Below are 24486 nucleotides of genomic sequence, written 5' to 3' on the forward strand. Positions count from 1 at the left end.
AATTTTCAGCTGCTTCATGATCAGCAGAAGCTTTTTCACCACAGATTTTCAGATATCTTATACCATGACGCTTCTTAAATTTATGCAGCCAACCTTCTGAATATTCACACTCAACTTCAGTGTTCAGTTCTTCATGGTATATTCTAGCTTGCTTCATGACCATCAAACCAGTCAGTGGCACACGTTCACCTCTGCGTTGTCGAATCCAATCAATCAGCACACGGTCAAGATCTTCATTTTTTGCCCTATGCAATGTTTTCCTAATTTTCATTAGTTTATGGTCATCACTGTCAGTGTAAAATTTCAACAACTTGTCTTTCTGTTTCTTTAAGTCATATACGGTGGTACTTCCCACACCATATTCTTCAGTAAGATGTCGCACAGACACACCACGATCAAGCTTCTGCAATAACTCCACTTTCTGCGATATCGATAATGAGCGACGCTTCCTTCTCTGCTTCTCACTGTTACCCATTGGGGTATCTGCAGCTCTTTTTAGCATTTTCACAAATTGTTAAAAGCCAGCAAATATCTAAGAGAGCAGCAAATATCTAAGAGAGCTGCAAATAGCAGCAAATATCTAAGAGAGCAGCAAATATCACACAGAGCAGCATAACACCTGCGTGGGTCAAGCATCGGCAGCGTCGGGTCATGCTTTGCGCCACTTTCGGCTTTCAGAGGTTTTCTGGTTTCGGATGTGTGGATAAAGGATGGTACACTATCTCTTATCCGAAATTGGGTGGGGTTCGGCGGGGGTGGGGTACGGCTCGGGGGTCGGTGGGGGTCGGGTTCGGTCGGGGGTGGGGGTCGGCGGGGGTCGTGGTCGTGCGCATTTCGGTTTTCAGAAGTCATGCTTTGCTCCACTTTCGGCTTTGAGGTTTTCTGGTTTCGGATGTGCGGATAAAGATTTCGGTTTTCAGAAGTGCGGAAAAATGCTACACTATCCCTTATCCGGCTAGGCCTGTAAGTCGTGCGCCACTCTGGTCATGTCGTGCGCACGACTTACGCTGACCGAAAAAACCTTCGGTTTTTAGAGGGTTTCGGTTTTCGGAAGTCCGGATAAAGGGTAGTCTACTTGTATCTACTCTATCGAATCCTTTTAACATTTGAAACACTTCGATTAGATCGCCCCTCAGTCTTCTAAATTCGAGGGAATACAGGCCAAGTTTATGAAACCAGTCCTCATAATTTAACCCTCTAAGCCCCGGTATCATTCTGATAGTTCAGGGTAATTTAAAGAGGTGAGGGCAGATAATCGAAAGTCTCTGATCTTAGCAACTTTTGGCAAGTTTCTGAGCTGCCCAATTCCTGTTCCATAAATCTAAAGAGATGCTGTGTGTTACAGAAAGTCCTCTTTGCTTATTCTCCCCAACCCCTCTTCTCTTCACCAACCAGTGACAGAGGCACTGTAAGTTGATGGGTAATAGCAAGGCCAGTGAGGGTTACACAATTGAAGGATTTATAGGATAGTCCAAAGGTTAAAGATGAAAACAACCAAAAATACTGCAGATGCTGGAAATCTGAAATTAAAACAGAAAATGCTAGAAACATAACGTAAGAAATAGGAGAAGGAGTCGGCCGTACGGCCCCTCGAGCCTGCTCCGCCATTCTATAAGATCATGGCTGAACTTCTACATCAACTCCACTTTCCTGCCCGATCCCCATATCCCTTGATTCCCTTAGTGCCCAAAAATCTATTGATCTCTGTCCTGAATATACTCAACGACTGAGCATCCACCGCCCTCTGGGGTAGAGAATTCCAAAGATTCACAACCCTCTGAGTGAAGAAATTTCTCCTCATCTCTGTCCTAAATGGCCGACCCCTTATCCTGAGACTGTGACCCCTGGTTCTAGACTCCCCAGCCAGGGGAAACAACCTCTCAGCATCTACCCTGTCGATCCCCCTCAATTTTATATGTTTCAGTGAAACGCTGAGCAGATCAGGCAGCATTTGTGAAGAGAGGAACAGAGTTAATGTTTCAGTTCTGACGTCTCCTCGGAACCAAACCGATGATGTCTGACCTGCTGAGTGTTTCCAGCATTTTCTCTTTTTATGTCAAAGATTAAAGGTGCTTTTATGCTTAAAAACTACAGTTGACTACAATCGTGCAGTTTTCTTCCCTTCTGCTGCTGTTGGGAATGTTAAGTTCCTGACGCACCGGTGGAAGTGTCGACCCACTTTTTTTTATGAACTTCTGTCCAACGCCTGATGCAGAAACAGTGCCAGGTAGAAATGTAAGTGAGGGAAAGTGGCACCAGGAGACTGTTGTAGCAGAGAGATCTCAAAACTGGCACTACAAAATAAAAACAGCCCAAGAGTTCAAGCCACAGTTTGGATTTTGCTTCCATTTTCCCAGATTTAGAACTCTCTTGCTGCTCTTCATTCCTCTCAGAGGAGAGATCTCCCCTCTGCATTGACCCTGACCCACGCTGCAAGGACATGCAGGCAAGTGAGTGAGTGAGCTGATGGCTCACATGTAATGTAGCTGCACCAGTAAGCGATGTTGTGTTTCTGGTTGATTTATTTCTGTTTCTCTCTCTCACGTGCTTTGTTGCCTGACTGCCTTTCTTTTTTGTTTTAAATATTGCAGTCTAGAGTTTAAGCACAGGGTGGGAAAATGTAAGTGTTTTTCAGTTGTGGGGAATCCATGGTATAGTCATTTCATACTTCCTGTACATTAAACACAGACATGCACACGGGGCCCAACAGTGGGTTTTGCAGTCTGACTCATCAGACAGTTGAATGTGTAATACTTCCAATAATAGCAGGGGATCATCAGAGAAAGTAATCATTTTTTAAATGTTATCAGTTTGCATACCTTCTCTGACTTGCTGACCCGGGTTCATACATGAAGCAAAGACAGTGACGATTGTGTCTACATTTCCATTCCAGTGCAAGTGTGTTTCTGTTGAACTTTGCTCACTGAAGTGAAAGCTATCACTTCCGCTGGGCTGCTGACTCACCTGCAACACGTTTTAATCCTGCAGTGTGCGCGTTGTCACATGGGGGCAGTGTGACATGTCCCCTACTTCTGCTAATCCATTCAACTGCTCCGAGAAATCCCTATCTTGGTTCTCCTTCTGGTAACACTCAGACATATGCAGTGAGACCCTGGCAGTTGCCTCATTGCCCATAGGGTTGCCAGTTGCCACCTGTCTGATTTTTGCACAAGTTTCCAGAAAGAAAACTGGGCGCTGAAATGTGTTCTCGGATCTGGAAGTTGGTTATTTTGGGTTATTTCTGTGTATAAAATGTGGCGGGCGGGTCATGTGGATCATAAGCACCAGCGTGGACTGGTTGGGCCGAATGGCCTGTTTCTGTGCTGTAAATACGATGTATTCATAGTCGTAAGGTTTTCAATTAATGTTTATCAACAAGGTAAATATTCGGACTCCAAGTGCTGTGCCCCTTGGTCTGGTGCCCTGCCCCTCTGCCTGACTGCCAGTGGCTGGTGTTAGCCAGATTGGCTCATGTTCAGGTCTCGATTCCCTTTTGCACGGAAATAATTTAATATTCATTATTTAGAGTCAGGATTTCCAGTTGAATGGGCAGTTTGTTTTTGTGCCAAAATGGATTGCAACCAGCGAGCGTGATATTTTTTTCCTTTTCACATTTGAGGAAGGTTGCAGCATTCCCATGGAAATTCCCTACAGCTCTGCCATCAGCCGTTGGGATTGTTACTGGAATTTCTTTTCACCGACGGTGGAAATTCTGGCTGATGCTGTGTGTTTAAACAGAAAAAAAATCAGATCACAGTTTCCGACGTTGCCATAATTGGTCTCACTTGTTTACGGCAACTAAATGAGTTAATTCCATTTTTGTTATGAGGGATCCTGGGATTTTATTGATATTCTGGTGTTCACGTTCCACATTTCCATTTCATTTCTTGGAAAACCGCAAACCAGTGGCCTCGGCCACAACCCACAGGAGCATTTGATTGAAATCTCCTAGTTGCCTCCACTGGTTTGGAGCTGCATCTTCTGATACCTTCCTTGGTCACTGTGTTATAACCAAAGCCAGTGGATTTGGCATTACTGAAACAGCTGGAGTACTAAACCTTGTTCAGTTTCAGAGTGGCCTCATGCTTTCAGTGCACTGTGCCCCTGGTAACACTGCCCTCCGAAACAGTGCAGGAGGTGTGCGAGGGCGCATTCACACTTCGGCTGTAGTGTCGGTGTGAAGTGGTGTCACTTTGCACCAACGCTGCAGTTATATTATAAATGCAGTCTGAATCTAGAGTGCAGAGGAGTGCGACTCCATGGAGAAGCGAGTCTCAATCCACGTCACTTCAGAGTTACCTTGAGCCTTCACACCTGAATTACACAACACTAGTTTAGCATTGGTGTGAAGTTGAAGTTGAAACCACTAAGAGCCAAGGGGCTGTTGCAGAGGACCCTGCAAGCTACTTGGTGCATGCATACAAGCCTCTCTAGAAAGTCTACCAGCTCAGCAAGGGTGCTGTTTTTGCTCATTTTTCTTGCTGCCTTTGGTGTTTGCTGTTGTCACCCCAGTGCCCATTCCTCATGTGTGAGCCTGGACTGCTGATGTTGGTAGCCTATTTGACTGCAGAGGGCACTATCAAAGGCAGCTCCTGCAAGTTAAGATAAATGCAAGTAGTTGTTGATCTGCCCTCATCCTATGTCCACGGCCATGTGCTTTGCAGCAAGAGTCCCAGGGTAGTAATCAAGGTTACGAACCCTGGCTGCTGATTACCCTCGGTAGCTCAGGAGCACTGTAGTACCCTTACCAACTCGGCACAAATCAGGGATTGAACTAGGAATCTGCCTGGCCTGTGTGACCCAGTACCACGCCATCGTCTTTACCTGCTAGACTTATCAGGGGAGCTGGATCCGGATGCTTAATACTTGCAGACTTCACTGTAGACTATGTGCGGGGTGATTGTAGTAACACCCAGTTTGAAGGTTGCTGCTGACTTGCCTCGTTCTGCTTGTTACTGCTGGAGGTAACAGATTTGTATAACGTTGAAGTTGCTCATTTGCCATGTGACATCACTGATAGAAAGACAGCTCAGCAACTCAGTGGGATTTAGTTTTTTTCTGCGTCTCATCCGTACCTGAATAAATCTGTGACTGATTTAGTAAGTCGGCGGATTTCGTGTCCTGTTAGGTGTTGGTGAGAGAGTTTTCTGTCTACCAGAGCCAGCTCTGTCATGGTTTTACGGCTGAAACTGTTAGTTTGCTTTTACTGAAGTCTTCAGCACTTCTGTTTTTATTACCTTGAAGATAAGTGTGTTGTGGTCTTTGGGCATCTTTTTATTCATTTTCACCCCCCAACATCGTCCAGTGACTTATCTGCCCCACTGTACAATATTGTAATGGTAAATACTCCTAAAAAATTCTGAAGACACTCTACCCTTTAAATGTACTGGTTGTTCGATGGGACCGCTAGTACCAGCTCCATCCCAGCTTTGCTCGTGGTGATCACGATACAGATGAGGAAGACCACTTGACCCATCTTTGCTTATCAGTTCATAAAGAGCTTCCTGTTCCCCTGCCCTGCAGCACTAACACAGCACCCCACTGCTGAACGATTGCCTCCACTACCCTACCCAGAGTCCATTCCAAGTATTGATCACTCTTTCTGACATCATCCTAAATTAACCGTTTGAACCTGTGCCCGCTCGTCCTGTTGCAGTGTTGGAGATTTACCTTTTCCGTACCATTTATATATTTTACACCTTTATACAGTGCTCTCAGTAATGGGAAGTGCATATTCACAGAATCACAGAATCACAGAAACCCCACAGTGCAGATAGAGGCCATTTCGGCCCATCGAGCCTGCACCGACACACATCCCACCCGATCTCCGTAACCCCTACACCAACACATATCCCACCCTATCCCCGTAACCCCACGTATTTACCTTTTCCGTACCATTTATTATATTTTACACCTTTATACGGTGCTCTCAGTAATGGGAAGTGCATATTGAGTGCACTTCATATTTGATCATGGAAGTGGGTTAAATTACAGCAGATTTAGGGCAGCTGAGAGTGAAATGAATGCACGCCGATAGCAGAAATGTGCACCTGGTTTGTAAAAGCATTGTGTACACAGAGCTGACCAGCCTTTGGAGTCACAGTTGGGGCAGTCTTCCACCACTGATACCAATCCAGGAGGATGGGAAGTGGAAATTGGTGAGTTTACTGGTCCGGATGTGAAACCAAGCCTATTGGAATATTTGCCTGGTCTGACACCTCCTTTAATGGCTGTGGCAATCACAGTTAGCCCATGCCTGCCCCTACCCAGGACTCTACCACAGGCTCTCCAGACAAAGGGAATTCTAGCTGCTATAGCTCCATTTTAAATTCCATGTGCCTTGACCCAGCTAAAATTCATCTTAAAAAGATGGAACATGGAAATATATCATAACATGAAATTGGACTGAGCCCACATCCATTACGCTGGGAAACGGAGCAGATTGCTATCCACTGGGTGCACATTACAGAAAGCACAAACTCTTCATGAACTGTGAGATTCTGCGTGCTCCTAACAATCATTGCTTGCTATTTGGGGAGGAGTAGTTATTTTTTTTAAATTATTTTGCCAGCCTTCGCTGCCTGAATGTCTGAAGTACATTTTTTTTAATTCTTAGGCCAGTAGCTGAAGAATGCCCTATTGGCGGAAGTAGGACCTGCCAACTGAAGAACAATTGAATAGTGTTATTAGTTTATAGTGAGAGGAGACACACTGGTGAATGATACAGTGCTAATTAGAAAGGCACAACATCCTGCCATGTGTTGGCCCTCTCCGCCTTTGTTTCCTGACCCTCTAGTCAGCCTGCTGACTTTTGTTTCATGTTTTCCCAACTGTACGTCTCACTCCTAAAGAGGCGATGTCTGGTTTGTGAGAACTTACAATAACTTTATTCATCTCTTTGATTTGTCCACTTGTCTGCTAACCTCATACAAATCATGTAGTTTAAAGATAGTTTTACATAGCGTGTTAAAGGTTAAGGAAACGTGTTCTCCTTTTCTTGAGGCTTGCAGAGAACCTCAAACACAGTGTCCATGTTGCCTGTAGAGTGTCTTGCTGGCCCTGTCCTTGTGATAAGGTGAAAAATGTTCCCAAGTACAGACACTAAGGTTTTAACTCTGCTGTGTGCTGTACGGTGCAGTATTCAGTTTCTTGCAGTAGTTGCTCTTACATCTTCAAGTGTCGGGCGTTGGGGGGCTATGGTGATATGGTTAATCGGCACGTGCTCGATGGGCTAAATGGCCTCCTCCTGTGCTGTAACCATGCTATGATTAGGGGCTGTTTTTATCAACCTCCTGCTGATACAAGGTGATGTGCAGCTGCAGGTTTGTAGCCATCGTTAGTGTATGTAGGTGTTGGCACTCACTCTTCAATACCCACAACGTCCCCAAGTCTACCTCCGCAGGATGGTCATTTTAATGTGAGGTCTTCCCTTTTGGAACTCCTCTTCCAACTGGCCGCCACCATCTCACTGTTGTCCATTGGTCCATCAGACTCCTAAGAATCTCTCTCCAATGCAGAGGGCACCTCGCCTGGGTTTGCACTTCCCCCATCTCGAGACCTATTTTTATAGAACTAAATGTGAATATTACTGATTGCAAAGAAGGATTGGTCGGTTTAGAAGGAGGGTTGAAAATGAAATCCTCGGGCTGTTTCACCAATCAGGACCAGACCAGAGTTGCTCTTATTTAACCTCTGGCAATGTTCAAATTTCTGTCCATAAGCCTTGGATTGATGACACCGAATTGCTGCTTCCCTGCTGTTGAATTGACTACTCCCTTTAACAACATCAGGTTTAATTGTGTCATTGTATTTAGAGATATATACGTTTTTAAAATCTCTTTCTCCCGGGGGACTTTGTAGTGGAGTGAATTGGCATCTTTTCAGTTCTGGAACCTAGTCTTGCCCAAACTGATGGAATAAAAGCCTCTATTTTCCACAGGCTTTCCGTGTCCCTTGTGAATGAGTTTGAGGCAGTCTCCACCCATATCTTAGTGAAGGTGAGCTCACAGCACATAACTGGCCCTAGTGTGGCCAAATTGGCAGTCTCGGCAAAGCAACAGATGAGGCCAGTATAGGAAATGAAAATGCCGCAGATATAGTAAGGGATGCTCGTTTGAGGTTTGGTGGAGGCGTCTTGTTCAGAGTGATGGTAGATTTACTCTTTCCATCCCATGCTCTACCTAACCTGTGTGTGCTGATGAGTGGCAAAGTGTTGGCAAACTGGAACATTCCTCAGCATTGAATTACTCACCTTTAAAAGCAAAGTGGGGCGGGGGGTGGGGGGGTGGAGCAATCCAGTCCCTGTAATTCCCTCTGCTTTATTTCTTCCTTGTGTTTAGGTTACGATGTATAATTTCTAATTCCTTCCCCAAAATAATCAAACCGGACTGTCCCAGCAGTTTCAGCTTGCTCCTGGCATACTGAACCAGCTCGTCCAAAGATGTGCAGGTTAGGTTGATTGGCCATGATAAAAATTGGCCCTTAGTGTTAGGGGGGATTAAATACGCGGGGTTACGGGGATAGGGCTTGGGTGGGATGGCTGTCGGTGTAGGGACCGGGTGCTAGGGTTTGGATGATCAGCCATGATCTCGTTGAATGGCGGAGCAGGCTCGAAGGGCCGAATGGCCTACTCCTGCTCCTATCTTCTATGTTTCTATGTCTTATCTTTGTTACCTCTACATCAGGGACCACTCTGATACCCTCCTCCGCTTTGACAACTTCAGGTGCTCCGGCTCCAGTCATCTCCTTTTCACCATGGACTGAAATTCCTCCCTACCTTCAGCCTCAGCAGGAGCCTCTCTGGGCCCTCTCCTTCTTCCTTGAACTGTCCCGACCAGTCCCGATCCACTACCATCATCCACCTCTGCCAGGCTCAACTTTTCTCTTCCTGTGGAGCCTCTTATTTTACCTCAAATCATTCTCTCAGATAACTGCTACTCCAGCCTTTCAGTATAACATGTAGCGCACTTTCTTTATTCATTCACGGGATGTGGGCATCACTGACAAGGCCCGCATTTATTGCCCATCTCTAATTGCCCTCGAGAAGGTGGTGGTGAGCCGTCTTATACATGGCTTGCTAGGTTATTTCAGAGGGCAGTTAAGAGTCAACCTCATTGCTGTGGGTTTGGAGTCACATATAGGCCAGACCGGGTAAGGACGGCAGATTTCCTTCCCTAAAGGACATTTGTGAACCAGATGAGTTTTATGACAATCCAGTAGTTTCATGGTCGCCATTACTGAAACTAGCTTTTTATTCCAGATTTATTTAATTAACTGAATTTAAATTCTGCAGCTGCCGTGGAACTCCTATCTCTATCATTAGTCCAGGCCTCTGGATTACTAGTCCAGTAACATAACCACTCTGCTACCGTACCCCTTAGTTCTAGTCCTACTCAGGCCTCCTCCCTGACTGCTGTTATTTTGATGACTGTGTGGATGCTGCTTCCTGCTCTCGTGCTGTTTTTACACCCATCCCTTGTCTTTAAGTGACTCATCTCCTTTCTGGACTTCTCTCTGCCCGTCTCGGGTAATGGGTTTTCCACAAGATATCTTACTATAAGCCCACAGACTCTCACTACTACCTGGATTGCACCACTTCTCACCCTGCTTCCTGTAGATTCCACAGCTCCCTCCCAGTTTCTCCATCACCCTCTCATTTGCTCTGATGACTCCACTTTCCCACTGGAGCTTCTGTCCTACTTTTCCCATCGCCTCAGCCGCATTCGATCAAGCCTCTCTGTGTGTCTGTACTGGTAGCTGTGCCACACTTATCGCCCCTCTCCCGCCCCTCCCTCCCCCGCCCTCCCCCGCCCCCCTCCCTCCCCCGCCCCCCGCCCCCTCCCTCCCCCCTCCCGCCCCCTCCCTCCCCCGCCCCCTCCCTCCCCCGCCCCCTCCCTCCCCCGCCCCCCCTCCCTCCCCCGCCCTCCCCCTCCCTCCCCCGCCCCTCCCTCCCCCTCCCCCTCCCTCCCCCGCCCCCTCCCTCCCCTCCCCTGCCCCCCCCCGCCCCCCTCCCCCGCCGCCCTCCCCCGCCCCGCCCGATCAGAAAGTCCCTCCCTGTCCTCACTTTCCGTGCCGCTAGCCTCGACATTTGCCAGATTGTATTCTGCGATCTACAACATGATGCCACCAAGTACGTCTCCCCCTCCTTTCTGCGTTCTGGAGAGAGTGTCCCCTTTGGAGGAAAAACAAGAGCACCTTAACAATGAATGTTCAGTGGTTGTAATGTTTCATTGGTGATGTGTGCTGTACGAAACCCTGGTTAGACCACACCTGGAGTACTGTGGGCAGTTCTGGGCACCACACCGTAGGAAGGATATATTGGCTTTAGTGGGAGTGCAGCGTAGGTTTACCAGAATGATACCCGGACTTCAAGGGTTAAGTTATGAGGAGAGATTACACAAATTAGGGTTGTAGTCCCTGGAACTTAGAAGGTTAAGGGGTGATCTGATCAAAGTTTTCAAGATATTAAGTGGAACTGATATGGATACAGCGAAACTATTTCCGCTGGTTGGAGGTTCTAGGACTAGGGGGCATAGTCTAAAAATTAGAGCCAGACATTTCAGGAGTGAAATTAGGAAACACTTCTACACACAAAGGGTGGTAGAAGTTTGGAACTCTCTTCTGCAAACGGCAGTTGATGCTAGATCAATTGTTAATTTTAAATCAGAGATTGATGGATTTTTGTTTACCAAAGGTATTAAGGGATATGGGCCAAAGGCGGGTAGATGGAGTTAGGTCGCAGATTAGCCATGATCTCATTGAATGGCGGAACAGGCTCGAGGGGCTGAATGGCATCCTCCTGTTCCTATGTTCCTATGGTGATGCTCAAGATGACATTCCTTTCCCCAATGATGCAACAGTTCTGGTGCTTTGTGACCTGCATAATTCACTGTTGTACTATTAATGGAAATGTTGCAACACCTGGACTGCAGCAGAGGTGGGCAGATGAAACGCTATAAAGACACACTAAAACTCCCCTTCCAATCTTGTCAGATTATCCCCAACACCCGGGGAGGCACAGCCACCGATAGGCCACAGTGGCAGCATGTCTGCCGGCTCCTTTGAGGCTGAGCGCTCTGGCTGCTAAGCGCCCTGCACACTAGGCAACTCATTTGTCCGCCTCACCTGGCTTCCAATGCTCAGTGCGGCCGTGTATGTTTGTCCAGAATCGGGCTCGTCTCCCATCAGGAGACCCACAACAACTGAGACTCGACGGGGGATTCTGTCACAATGCAGTTTGAGTTCATCTTGTGACTACCTGTTTGGAGATAGTATGTGCCCTGTAGGTTTTAATGTTCCCTCAGTATTATGAACACTTATTAATCAAACTCATCCCTGTACTTACAGTGCACAGTGCTGTTGAATCTGTTGGCACTCTGTGCAATGATTGATGAAATAAGTGATGTGTTCAGTTATGTTACTGTGGGATCCACCTGTGTGTCAGTTTGGTATGGGAACTGGAAAGGCAGCCCCTCCCTGTCTCACTGCTTGTGTAGGGTTAGTGCAGTCATGCTCATACTCGCACTCCTGAAATCCACTGAGCAGCAGGTCCTCATGTTAACACCCTAGGTGCTGGATTCCTTGGGGGTGGGCAGTCAGTTAGCCCCCCCGACCCTCCTTCGCCACCCTCCAAAGAGTTAAGTTCAAGTACAGGGTCTGCCTGTTAACACTGTTGGGAGACAGTTTCGACAGTTTTAGACTTAATAGTGGCCAACTCCTCGCTCACCTTGTGTGAATCCAGATAATGATGAGATCTCCCTTGAGATGCTTTTTTTACCCTGTGTAAACATTCCCAGCTTCCCTAGTCTCTCATCATGGCTCAGGTGTCTCACTAATGGTATCAGTTTAGTTGCCTTCCTCTGTATTCCCTCGAAAGCCCAAATGTCCCCACTGTGGTACAGTAACAAGAAGTATACTGCCCTCGTACCAGCTTGTCCTTAACTATCACCTTCTGGTAGTATTCTATCCCTGTAGCTGTGTATCCTAAGATCTTGTTGCATTTGTTACTGCTGGCACACATTGTGCTGATGGCTTCAATAATCTGTCCCCCAGTACTCTGCGACCACTCTCCTATGCTTTACTACGGTTCATCTTGTGTTTGCACTGCTTAATTCCCTTCTTTAGCCTCATTACATAGAAACATAGAAGATAGGAGCAGGAGTAGGCCATTCGGTCCCTCGAGCCTGCTCCGCCATTTAATGAGATCATGGCTGATCATCCAAACTCAGTACCCTGTCCCTGCTTTCTCCCCATATCCCTTGATCCCTTTAGCCTTATGTTGCCCCGCATTAAAAGACATCCGCCACTTGTCAGTCCAACCTACCCAAATCCATACCCGTGTCAAACAGCACATTGTTAAGCTCAATCTGAGGGAGCCACTGTTAAAATGTAGGGTTTTAGACAGGAGATAAACACAGTGGCTTCACTCTTGAGTTGAAGGTAGTTCATCAGGTAAGCAGTTGATGGCACAGTGATGGTCAAGGAATCAAAAGTGGCGGCAAAGAAGTAAAGGTGGGTGTCATATATGTGAAAACTGACTCCTTGCATACCAATCAGTGGAGTTGAGGTAGAAGATTAGCCTGATCTTATTGAATGGTGGAGCAGACTCAAATAGCCTACTCCTCCTATTTCTTATGTTAAATTATATTGCCAAGAGGCAACATGCAGATAAAGAGGAGGCCAAGGATGGAACCTTGGGACACACTCAATGTGACTGTATGGGGGTGGAACAAAAAGTCATTATAGGTGTTGTATTGAGTGCATTGGGGCAAGTAGGAGTGGAGCCATGCTAGGGCAGTGCCATGTGGGTAGGCCACAGAGGAGAGATATTGGAGAAGGATGGAACGTATGACTATCAAATGCCGCTGAGGTCAAGGAGGACAGGAAGGATCGTGCAGCGTGGTCACAGTCAGAAACAATGTCACTGGTAACTGACGAGCGCAATTTCCATGCTGCGGCCTGGAAGAAACCAGATTGAAGGAATTCAAAGGGAGTAATGGGAGAGGGGAGTGTGGGGAGCTGGGTGGCAACATTCGAGGACCTTAGAGAGGAAGATGAGGTTGGAGATAGGGTGTCAAGTGGGGAGTTCAGAGGAATTAAGGGAGTGTTTTTTGAGGCAAGGATCAATGATGCCTTCCTGAAAGGTGGGGAGACAACCTGAAGTAAGTGAGCCATTGGCAATATCTGAGAGTGTTGAATTAGGAAGGGGTTGTGGAGGAAGGAGATAAGCGTCGTGAGAGCCTGGGTGGAGACGAGGGAGAAACTGCACAAAATACGGAGTCATTAGGGAAATTTATGCAGGAAATGTCAATATTGTCATCGCACGTGGTGCAAGATCTCAGTTAGCTCAATTAAAAAGGATCAGCTGTAACATGTCTCATGGCATCCATCACAGCTCTTGGCACTAAGCTTTAGCTTTTGGTTCATGAGACTCAGTCTCCTTATTGAAACTGCTGTCTAGCTGGGAGCATAAGACAAAGGCGTTGGGTAAGGAACTGGGGCACCCTGTGAATCATCGTCGCATTTTCTACTTGAACCAATTTCTCACCCACTTTAAAAGCTTCCACCATTCTGACCTTGTGGACCAATCTCCTGTGGCACTGTCAAAAACCTGGCTAAAATATAATACTTACTGTTTCCTTGCTCCCTTACCCACTAGTTACCTCCTCCAAGAAAGACTGGCATTGATAGGGTGCATTACTACATCTTTTAAGCATCCCAAAGCACTACATATGAGTTTCTTTGAAGTGCATTGTCTTGTTATATAGGCATAGCAAGATCTCACAAGCAGCAGTGAGATGAATGACCAGTTAATCTGTATTTGGTGTTGTCAGTTGAGGGAGCATTGTTGGTCAGGACACCATTGCTTTTCAGATAGTACTCTGGGACCATTAACATTACCTGGACCACTGGAACCGGCAGTGCCAATTTAAACTCAATTTAACAGTCCATCCAAAGGACGGCACCTCTGACACTGTAGCACTCCCTCAGTACTGCACTGGAGTGCCAGTCTAGAATATGAGCTCAACTCTTGGAGTGAAAATGTCCAATATATTTGTCACACAGGACTGTCCTCTTATAGCGCTATGTTGACTCCCTCTTGTATTAATCTACGTGCTTCTTTCTTCCCTCCTTCAGCATGCCCACAAATAGTTTACTCACTATAGATCCTGGGCTTCATAAATAGAGGCGTAGAGTACAAAAGCAAGGAAGTTATGATGAACCTGTATAAAACACTGGTTCGGCCTCAACTGGATTATTGTGTCCAATTCTGGGCACTGCACTTTAGGAAGGATGTGAAGGCCTTAGAGAGGGTGCAGAAAAGATTTACAAGAATGGTTTCCGAGGTGAGGGACTTCAGTTACGTGGATAGACTGGAGAAGCTGGGGTTGTTCTCCTTAGAGCAGAGAAGATTGAGAGGAGATTTGATAGAGGTGTTCAAGATCATGAGGAGTCTGGACAGAGTAGATAGAGAGAAACTGTTCCCATTGGCGGAAGGGTCGAGAACCAGAGGACACAGATTTAAGGTGATTGGCTGAAGAACCAAAAGTGACATGAGGAAAAACCTTTTTACGCAGCAAGTGGTTAGGATCTGGAATTCACTGCCTGAGAGGGTGGTGGAGGCAGACTCAGTCACGGCTTTCAAAAGGGAATTGGATAAGTACCTGAAGGAAAAAAATTTGCAGGGACATGGGGAAAGGGTGGGGGAGTGGGACTAGCTGAAGTGTTCTTGCAGAGAGCTGGCACGGGCTCGACAGGCTGAATGACCGGCTCCTGTGCTGTAACCATTCTATGAGTTGGACTCTTTATAACCCCTATTCTGGATCATATTTACCTTTCTCTAATACACTAGCAGTGTTCCTAAACCCCTAAAGATGGTCAGCAGGATATGACCAATTACATTAACGAATTCCTCACATATCCGAGCATGTAGTCTATCTGAGTCTTGCCTTTACCCAATGCTCTCATTACCTCCTTATTCCTCTGATCCTAATATTCCCTTACCCCTCACTGAAAATTCTGCCTCTCTATGGTTTGCTCTGTGGACACTGACACAGTCGTTTAGTTATAACTGCCATCCACTGGTCATTTGGTATCATATGGCCCTTAGGGATCCTTTGGGATTCGTACCGTTTCCATGGGTAGCAGTTTGCTAAGAATATATTTATAAAAGTCGTTCACATTCTCCTCTTAAATAAAAACAGAAAATGCTGGAAATAAACACCCGGTTCTTGAGCATTTGAAGGAGAAAAGACAGGTTAACCTTTCAGGTGGAAGCTTTCGTCAGACCTGGAAATATTCCTGTTCTGTTTTTTGAAAGATTTGGCTTTCACCCAGTGTGATATTGTGCCTCACGCCCTAAATGAAATATAACTAGCAATTTATTGGTGAAGAAAGCTGTGTTAACATGTCACTAGTTGTGGTCAGATAATTGCAGAGAAAAATATTTAAAAACACAACCGCTCTGGTGAAGGTGAAAGTTTTCCAAGTCTTTGAGGAAGGAGCTTGTCTGGTAAAGTCAGTGACGAGCTTTTTGGGTCTTTCTGAATACAAACCTAATGCTCGCTCTTTCTCTTCTCTGTTGTATTAGATTCCAGCTCGGAGAACTGCCGATCGGTGACACAGGAGCACGCCACGGCACTGGGACTGGCCATATTTGGCTTGCTAGTGGAACGCTGCATCGAACAGCTAAAGGAAGCTGCCAGAGGTAAGTGTTAATGTCCGTACCTGTGACGTGTCCTTTGCTTTTGGGCCTGAATCAAACAAACAAGGGCCAGTATTTGTATATTCTGTGTAACACTGTTGTAAGTGTTGGCAAATTTCTTTCTGACATAAGCACATAAAATAGACATCCTTTTTAATGAGGTTGTGTTCTGTGTTGTTTACAAACTGCTAATGCTTTGATCATTACCTAACTCCAGTCCTTAGTGAGTTGCTAAATACAGTAATGTGCTGCGTTTTCAACATGTGTTTCCATATTCAGCCAAAAGACTTCAGGCTCCAATGGCTCTACAAAGCAACCAGGGGAAGAAAGGCTGCTCAGTCAGTGTAGCGTGAGACCGAGTGGCAGGGTAGAGGGTTTGCGTTGTGATTTCACACGCATCCTGTTCCCGATCTCCGCCGCATCCTTCGAGTTTATGCCTAGTGGAGGTAGAATCATACAGCACAGAAGGAGGCCATTCGGCCCATTGCGCCAGTGCACTCTTTGAAAGTCCCACTTGCTCTTTCCCCACTGCCCTGCAAAATGTTTCCATTTCAAGTCTATAACCAATTCTGTATCTTAAATCTGTATCCTTTGGTTACTGACCCTCCTGCCAGTGGAAAGAGTTTCTCCTTATCTACTCTATTGAAACCCCATATAACTTTGAACACCTCTATTAAATCACCCCTTAACTTTCTTAAAATGAAGTGCTTGTCCACGTGGAGGGAAAGAAAATTGCAGGGCAATGATGTATATAAATGGGAGGAGGGCAGAGTGATGCATGCATCTGGGGGGTTGGAGATGAAATAATAGCTGAGACACTGAACTGCTGAGACACTGAACTGGAAGGCTTCTCTCGTGCGCACTTTATGCTGTTACCAGACCAGAATATTTTTAGTTGTTCCTCTGACTTCAGAACCCAAGTGTGGCAGGATCTCCATTATCTAACTGTTCAAAATGCATTACTACTTATATTGTAATAAATGGCTAGTTACTGCCAGAAATGCTAACATATTTCTAATGGGGTCCAGTTTGACGGGAAATTCCCCCCTTTTGGTCTAGCCTTTAGAATGTTCCTGCTGAGATTATTTGAAAGTTTCAAGGTATATTGTTGATTCCATCCCCCATCCCGGCCATCATCCGTGCCTTTGAGACCTCGACTATTCCAACGCTCTCCTGGCCGGCTTCCCATCTTCCACCCTCCGTAAACTTCAGCTCATCCAACACTCTGCTGCCTGTATCCTATCCTGAACCAGGCCCAATTCTCCCAGCACACCCTGTCCTTGCTGACCTATATTGGCTCCCAATCCTCCAATGTCTCCGATTTAAAATTCTCATTTGTGTGTATTAAAACCATTTATGGACTTTCCTCTATTTTTGTGATCTTCTCCATCCCAATAACTGCACCCCCCCCCCCCAAACCCCATCCATTCCTCTGAATTTGGCCTTTTGCGCATTTCCCTCTTCCCTGTTGGTGGTCGTGACTCCAGTCCTCACGTACTGGAATTCCATTCATGAACCCCTTTGCGCATCCACCTCCTTAAAGTCCCTCCATAAATCCCACCTTTTCAAACAAGCTTTCAGTCTCCCTTCCTAATATCTCCTCCTTTGGCTTTGGGTGTATTTTTGCCTGATTATGCGTCATGCCTTGGGACGTTTTTCCATGTTAAAGACACAATATGAACGCAAGTTGACTCTGCATGGCTGGAAGAAAACATTTGCTCAACACACAATACAAACCTGTTCCTAATTGGACTTGTTCACTTGGGTATTTGGATGATGGAAAGTCTCCCGTTCCTGTTGCCTGTTTTAAGTTGCTGTAATTATTAGCTCTCATTGGGTTCCATTTCCAATGTGAATGACGTCTTACTGCAGTACAGTAATGTGTTTACAGGCACTGGGAGCACACGATAAGTTTTGTATTCATTGGGTTGGGTCATTGTGATCTTCATAAAGATGATCTCCTGAGTGAATGATTGCTTCTGAGGAGCAAACGGTTCTCGTATGCTCAGATCTGAAGTTTTTAAAGATTTTGGTATCTGAGAAGATCACTTTTCTCTTTAGATAAACTGTTCTCTGGAAAAAATCCAGTTGATCTCACAGTTTGCGTTGTTTTCCCTCCATGACTTACTGTCACGCTGGCTGCAGAAAGTTTCCATCTTGGGGGCATGGCCTCTTTAACTCTCTGTGCACGAGGAGAGTTTCTGCCTCACTTTTGCGATTGGAGTTTACTGTGTCAGTTTAAAGTGTAAAGACCTCTACCCGATGTGCACTGCAGTTTGTTTTGCATGGGTTCAGGATTATTTTGATGGATACGTGGCAAACAAATCACGTCTAAATTCTTGGAGTACCTACAGAAAAAAAGCACTTAAATAATTTTACAGCTCAAATAGTCACTTTTATGTGATTCTATTTCTTGTTTTCAGACGATTTAGGAGCAGTTATACACAGAATCTTAGCTGGTTGGCAGTGAGCAATAAGGCAGTAATTCAATCTCTGGATTCGGATAACATTCCTAAACCACAACGAGCTGCTCTCCTGGTTTATGATGTCATCTGGAGTCCCCTTGATTTAAATTATGGCCATAATGCTCACTGCAAACATCTATAAACTTAACGAATATATATGTGTGTGTTCACCATACATGGTTTTAAGATTGAAATTCTGTGAATGACGATTGGAAGCAGCGCTGTGGGTGGGACGTATTGCGATGTAGTTGCGTTCACAGGAAAATACAGTAAAGGGTCATTTTGCACTTCTAAAGCCGAGTTGCGAGGAAGTTAAGAGTGAAGTATATATGTTAGTGTTAAAATCTGAGAATGTCGGGAACTAAGCCAGCTTGTCCAGCCCTGTTCGCACTGGTTCTTTATTTGTTTTTGTAATGTGGGCAAATTGACAAGGCTGCATTTATTGCCCATCCCGAGTTGTCCTCAGGGCATTAAGAGCCAACCGCAGAATGTGAGACTGGAATCACGTGTAGGCCAAATCAGGTAGGGTTTCCCTTCTTCGGGGAAGGGAGCCTGAACAACATTAGTGAACCAGTTGGGTTTGTTTCACAACAAAACAGCTGCTTTCATGATCATTTTTTGGTATCACACCACAGATGTATTGAGTTCAGTTTTACTAGTTGCCATGGTGGGATTTGAACTCTCCACCTCTGGGTTGCTAGTCCAGTGCCATAAGCACTAGGTACTACTACTGTAGTTAGTAAGGAACAGAATGATCAAGGCTACTGCTGTCTAATTCAGCATAGATATCTCTGAAACTATGCAAGATAGAGAATGGTGGCAAATGGCAATGTTATGTCGAGTTTTATACTTTCATTTGTGACCACATCTCGTTAATACCCAGTATAGTTCTGGAGAAATCATCAAACAAACGAGTTGTGTAAAAGTACTGTCACTCAGCAGGTGTCTGGCATTCTCGAAGGATGTCGCTCAGGAAGCCTCTTAATGGAGCAACTTGGCTGGAGAGGAAGTCACTCAAGGGGCTCCTTTACAGGACTGTGAACCTCTCGCGGGGCTGTTTAATGTTCTGGTTGGCAAAAGGAAAGTTAACACTGGAGGCCTCCCTGCAGGCTTGGTTTTCCAAAAAGAGTCACTTCAGAAGCTTCCTTGTGCAACTGCTTTTCTCGGAAGGGGAGTCACTCAGGAGACTTCCAAACTGAGTTACCCTGCTGTTTTTTTCTCGTGATTGCATTACTTGAAAACGTTCATGTTGATGACTTGCACTACAAGGAAACGAGGCTTAATTGATGTGCGGGGTGTAAGGTGGTTGTTCCTTTTATGGTTTTTGATTGTTGCTTTTCAATGAATGTGAATATTTATCAAACCATATCCATGGGCTGCCTTTATCGTCATTGGGGCAGAGCCCATTAGCCAAGCACAGAACAATCACTTGCTTAACAACCAATGAAATCGCCAGAAAGTGACACAATCAAAACAATTTTATAATTATCGCCCAGTGAGATTGCTTAAAAGTGTCACATTGGTGTGTCACATGACTGCTATTAGCCAGTCAGATTGCTGGAAATCAACACTTAACAATTAAAGAGATCACATGATTTACTGTTGGCCATTGATGTTCAAAAGGGTGAACAGTATTAAAAAATATATATATTAAACGATGTAAAATGGAGGGATCCGCACTTTATTTCAGAAGCAAGATTGATCTCGTAACTGAACGAGGGGGACGTATGGTGGTGGGGGAGGGGTGGGTGGAGCAGCCGTTGTTTGTGATGTTTACATGAGTGAGGCTCGTTCAGTAACTCAGAAATTGAGTGAGTCACACTGGTCAGTGGAATGGCTGGATCCTGTACTATATTCACGATGTTACAGTGCACGGTTCCATTTATACAGCTTGTGTTTATGGTTGAATGTTGCTCTTCTCTCATGCCCACTCACCTGTCGCACTGTTTCTTGTCTGAGGACTGTTAGCTGGCTGGACCTAGAGTACCCTTGTCTCCAACCAATCGTGGACATCTCCATGATCACCACAGTGGGTGGTGCAATTCAGGGTGGGTGAAACAGAAGGGGCGGACCTCTCTCTCCTTATCACAATTCACAATTCAAATCGCTTTATTGGCATGATAAGGTACATCTTATGTTGCCAAAGCATCAAAATACATTTATGGTTGAACACATAAACGCAGTTCTATTCATACAGTGTATAAACAGGTATATCCCTGAGTGTATAAATATACATTCGCATTGTTTATATATATTCTTTTCTTAGTTTACTGGTTGTCCCTCTGTTCATGGCAAGCTGTAACATAGTGTGCCGCCAGTGTTATACAGCTTCTCTCCTCTCCCAGTAGGAATGGGAGTTTTTGGTTGTCATTCAGATTTCTGAAATCAGGGCATATTTGTGAGAATTTTTGGTAGAAATTCTCCCTGATGCCCTGATATTTTCCACAAGCTGTGAGGAAGTGCATCTCTGTCTCCACCACTCCCTGACTGCAGTGAGAGCATATCCTGTCCTCTCTTGGCAGCCTGGTCTGCCTGTGTCTGCCTTTTTCGATCGCTAGGCTATGTTCGCTAAGTCTGTACCTTGTCAAGGTTCTTCTCAGTTTGTTATCCTTTACCATGGTCAGGTAATCAGCTATGTTGTATTGTCTGTTTAGGGCCAAGTAGCAATTGAGTTTGCTTTGGGTTTTTGTTGTTTCTGCCCAATATGTCAGATATTTTTCCTTTTGCTTAGCGACGATTGTGTTGGGTCGAATTCTTTGTGTTACCCTGTCACTGTCCTGGGGCTGGTTATTGTTAGTATTGTTAGTAGTTACTTCACTGAGTCCCAGGACTAGTTGACTGAGGGTATTCTTCTTTATGGTCAGCTCTTGGCATTTCAGGGCGTCGTAGTGATAGCATTGGGGGTTGCTCATTTGTAGGTGATTCCAAAATTTGGTGGCTCTTTTTTGGATAGTGATTATTAATGGATATTGGCCTAGTTCCGCCCTGCATGCATTGTTTACTGTTTTCCTTTGAGTCCGGAGGATACTTTTACAGAATTCTGCATGTAGGATCTCAATTGGGTGTTTGTCCCATTTTGCGAATTCTTGTTGAGTTAGCGGTCCCCATACCTCACTGCCATAGAGTGCAATTGGTTCAATTACTGATTTGAAAATTTTGAGCCAAATGCTAATTGGGATTTCTATTTGGATTGATTTTTTGATGGCATAGAAAGCCCAGTGAATATTAAAAGTTTGGTACTGTGTACTGTTGCTTCTCGTGGTCAGACTGAGACCTGACCTAAACTGAAATGCCCTGGAACTCAATCTAACCTTTGGGGGTTAAGGCTGCGGTTGCTTGGGCTTCATTATATTGCCGAGCCTTAGATGGGTAAAACAGCGCCTGTTACTGTCCTAACTGTAGGGCTTGATTGTCAGCAAAAACTGCGATTTTGTGCACATTTCATTCAGATGCAGCAGTGTTACTTGTTCCCATGGCTTTTCTAAACGAAGTATCTAATAGATGACAACTTGTTTACATTTTGGACTTGTACCAAATGGCGCTCAGCAAGCCTGCAGTCACCGAACCGCAGCATCCCTTCACAAAACCATCTGCTGTCAGTTTCAGGACACTGTCGTAACCTGAAATGTAACCGGCTGGAGACCTCTCAGCAACGCACTGCAGTAACATGTAAATAATGAAGGGTGTGATTTATAGGCTGCTGATCTTGCCAGTATACTGCAGTGCCTGCTGCTTTATAAAATTATTTAAAAAGAAAAATATGGCCCACTTAAGAAGGAATGGCTGACGTTGGTTAGCATGCTGCCCTTTCACTTCTAGACTCTGGGTTGAAGTCCAGCCCAGACTAAAAACGAGTCTCCTCTCTCTGCTGGTTTTAGTCGTCTCAACTCCATTCATGGTTGGTGCAAGTCCACAGGATGGACCTGCCCCTGTTCAGCACCCAGTCACACTGCTAGCCGAGTGCTGGGTTGCCTCCTGTTTGAACTGCCCTCCCCCAGTCCTACTGATGGTTAACCTCATGAAGGAGAGGAGGAAGGAAACAAGTGAAGCAATGCAGGAATAAGGGAATAATAAGAACTTTCCTACAGTGGGATTCCGCAGGGCTCAGTACTAGGTCCTTTGCTTTTTGTGGTATATTTCAATGATTTAGACTTCAATGTAGGGGACATGATTAAGAAGTTTGCAGATGATACAAAAATTGGCCATGTGGTTGACAGTGAGGCAGAAAGCTGCAGACTGCAAGAAGATATCAATGGACTGGTCAGGTGGGCAGAAAAGTTGCAAATGGAATTCAATCCGGAGTAGTGTGAGGTAATGCATTTGGGGAGGGCTAACAAGGCAAGGGAATACACAATAAATGGTAGGATACTGAGAAATGTAGAGAACATAAGAAATAAGAGCAGGAGTCGGGCATTCGGCCCCTCGAGCCTGCTCCACCATTCAATAAGATCAAGACTGATCGTCGACCTCAGCTCCACTTTCCCGCCCGATCTCCATATCCCTTGATTCCCCGAGAGTCCAAAAATCTATCGATCTCAGCCTTGAATAAACTCAATGACTGAGCATTCACAGCCCTCTGAGTCAGAGAATTCCAAAGATTCACAACCCTCGTGAGTGAAGAAATTCCTCCTCATCTCAGTCTTAAATGGGCTACCCCTTATCCTGAGACTATGCCCCCTAGTTCTAGACTCTCCAGCCAGGGGAAACAACCTCTCTGCATCTACCCTGTCAATCCCCTTCAGAATCTTGTATGTTTCAATGAGATCGCCTCTCATTCTTCTAAACTCCAGAGAGTATCGGCCCATTCTACACAATCTCTCCTCATAGGACAGCCCTCTCATCCCAGGAATCAATCTAGTGAACCTTTGTTGCACCGTCTCCAAGGCAAGTATATCCTTCCTTAGATAAGGAGACCAAAACTGTGCACAGTACTTCAGGTGTGGCCTCAACCAAGGCCCTGTACAATTGTAGCAAGACTTCCTTACTCTTATACTCCAACCCCCTTGCAATAAAGGCCAACATGCCATTTGCCTTCCTTATTGCTTGCTGTACCTGCATGCTAGCTTTCTGTGTTTCTTGCACGAGGTCACCCAAATCTCTCTGAACACCCAACATTTGAAAGTTTCTCACCATTTAAAAAATATCCTGTTTTTCTATTCTTCCTACCACAGTGAATAACCTCACATTTCCCTACATTATACTTCATCTGCCACCTTACTGCCCACTCACTTAGTCTATCTATATCCCTTTACAGACACTTTGTCTCCTCACAGCTAACTGTCCCACTTAGCTTTGTATCATCAGCCAACTTGGATACATTGCACTCGGTCCCTTCATCTAGGTCATTAATTGAATTGAATATAGATCGTAAATAGCTGAGGCCCCAACACTGATCCTTGCGGCACCCCACTGGTTACAGCCTGCCAACCTGAAAAAGATCCGTTTATCCCTACTCTCTGTTTTCTGTCTGTTAACCAATCCTCGATCCATGCTACTATATTATCCCCAACCCCTAAAGCCCTAATCTTGTGTAATCTTTTATGTGGCACCTTATTGAATGCCTTTTGGAAATCCAAATATCCTACATCCAATGGTTCCCCTTTATCTACCCTGCTAGTTACGTCCGCAAAAACTCTTAATAAATTTGTCAAACACGATGTCCCTTTCATAAAACTATGTTGACTCTGCCTAATCATGTTATGATTTTCTAAGTGACTTGATACCACTTCCTTAACAATGGATTGCAGCATTTTCCCGACGACTGATGTCAGGCTAACAATTGGCCTGTAGTTCCCTGTTTTTTCTCTCCTTCCTTTCTTGAAAGCGGTGTTACATTTGCGCTCTTCCAATCCGCTGGGATCATTCCAAAATCTAGGGAATTTTAGAAGATCATAACCAATGCAGCCACTGTCTCTTCAGCCATCTCTTTCAGAACCCTAGGACGTAGTCCGTTAGGTCCAGGGGATTTGTCGGCTTTTAGTCCCATTAGTTTCTCTAGTACTTTTTCTCGACTTATATTAATTACGTTAAGTTCCCCACCCTCATTAGACCCTTGGTTCCACAACATTTTTGGTATGCTTTTTGTGTCTTCTACTGTGAAGACAGATAAAAAATATTTGTTTAACGTTTCTGCCATTTCTTTATTCCCCATAATAATTTCTCCTGTCTCAGCCTCTAAGGGACCAACGTTTACTTTTGCTACTCTTTTCCTTTTTACATACTTGTAGAAGCTCTTACAATTTGCTTTTATATTTCTTGCTCGTTTTCTCTCATTCTATTTTTTCCCTTTTTATCAATTTTATGGTCAACCTTTGCTGG

The 24486-nt window shown here is 45.2% G+C and overlaps 1 protein-coding gene across 1 annotated transcript in view; it reads left to right on the forward strand.

Annotated features, from left to right (window-relative positions):
• The first annotated feature begins 10116 nt into the window (after positions 1 to 10116).
• The window catches only part of smg6 (SMG6 nonsense mediated mRNA decay factor), a 280547-nt gene continuing 266177 nt past the window's right edge, over positions 10117 to 24486 (forward strand). The window contains exons 1-2 of the mRNA XM_085965106.1: positions 10117 to 10129; positions 15590 to 15706. Coding sequence (XP_085821232.1) covers positions 10117 to 10129; positions 15590 to 15706 — 130 coding nt within the window. The remainder of the gene's footprint in view (positions 10130 to 15589; positions 15707 to 24486) is intronic.

This window comes from Somniosus microcephalus, chromosome 22 (assembly GCF_052327205.1).
Source record: "Somniosus microcephalus isolate GS21.2 chromosome 22, FLI_Smic_1.0, whole genome shotgun sequence".
In the NCBI taxonomy this organism is placed as follows: Eukaryota; Metazoa; Chordata; class Chondrichthyes; order Squaliformes; family Somniosidae; genus Somniosus; species Somniosus microcephalus.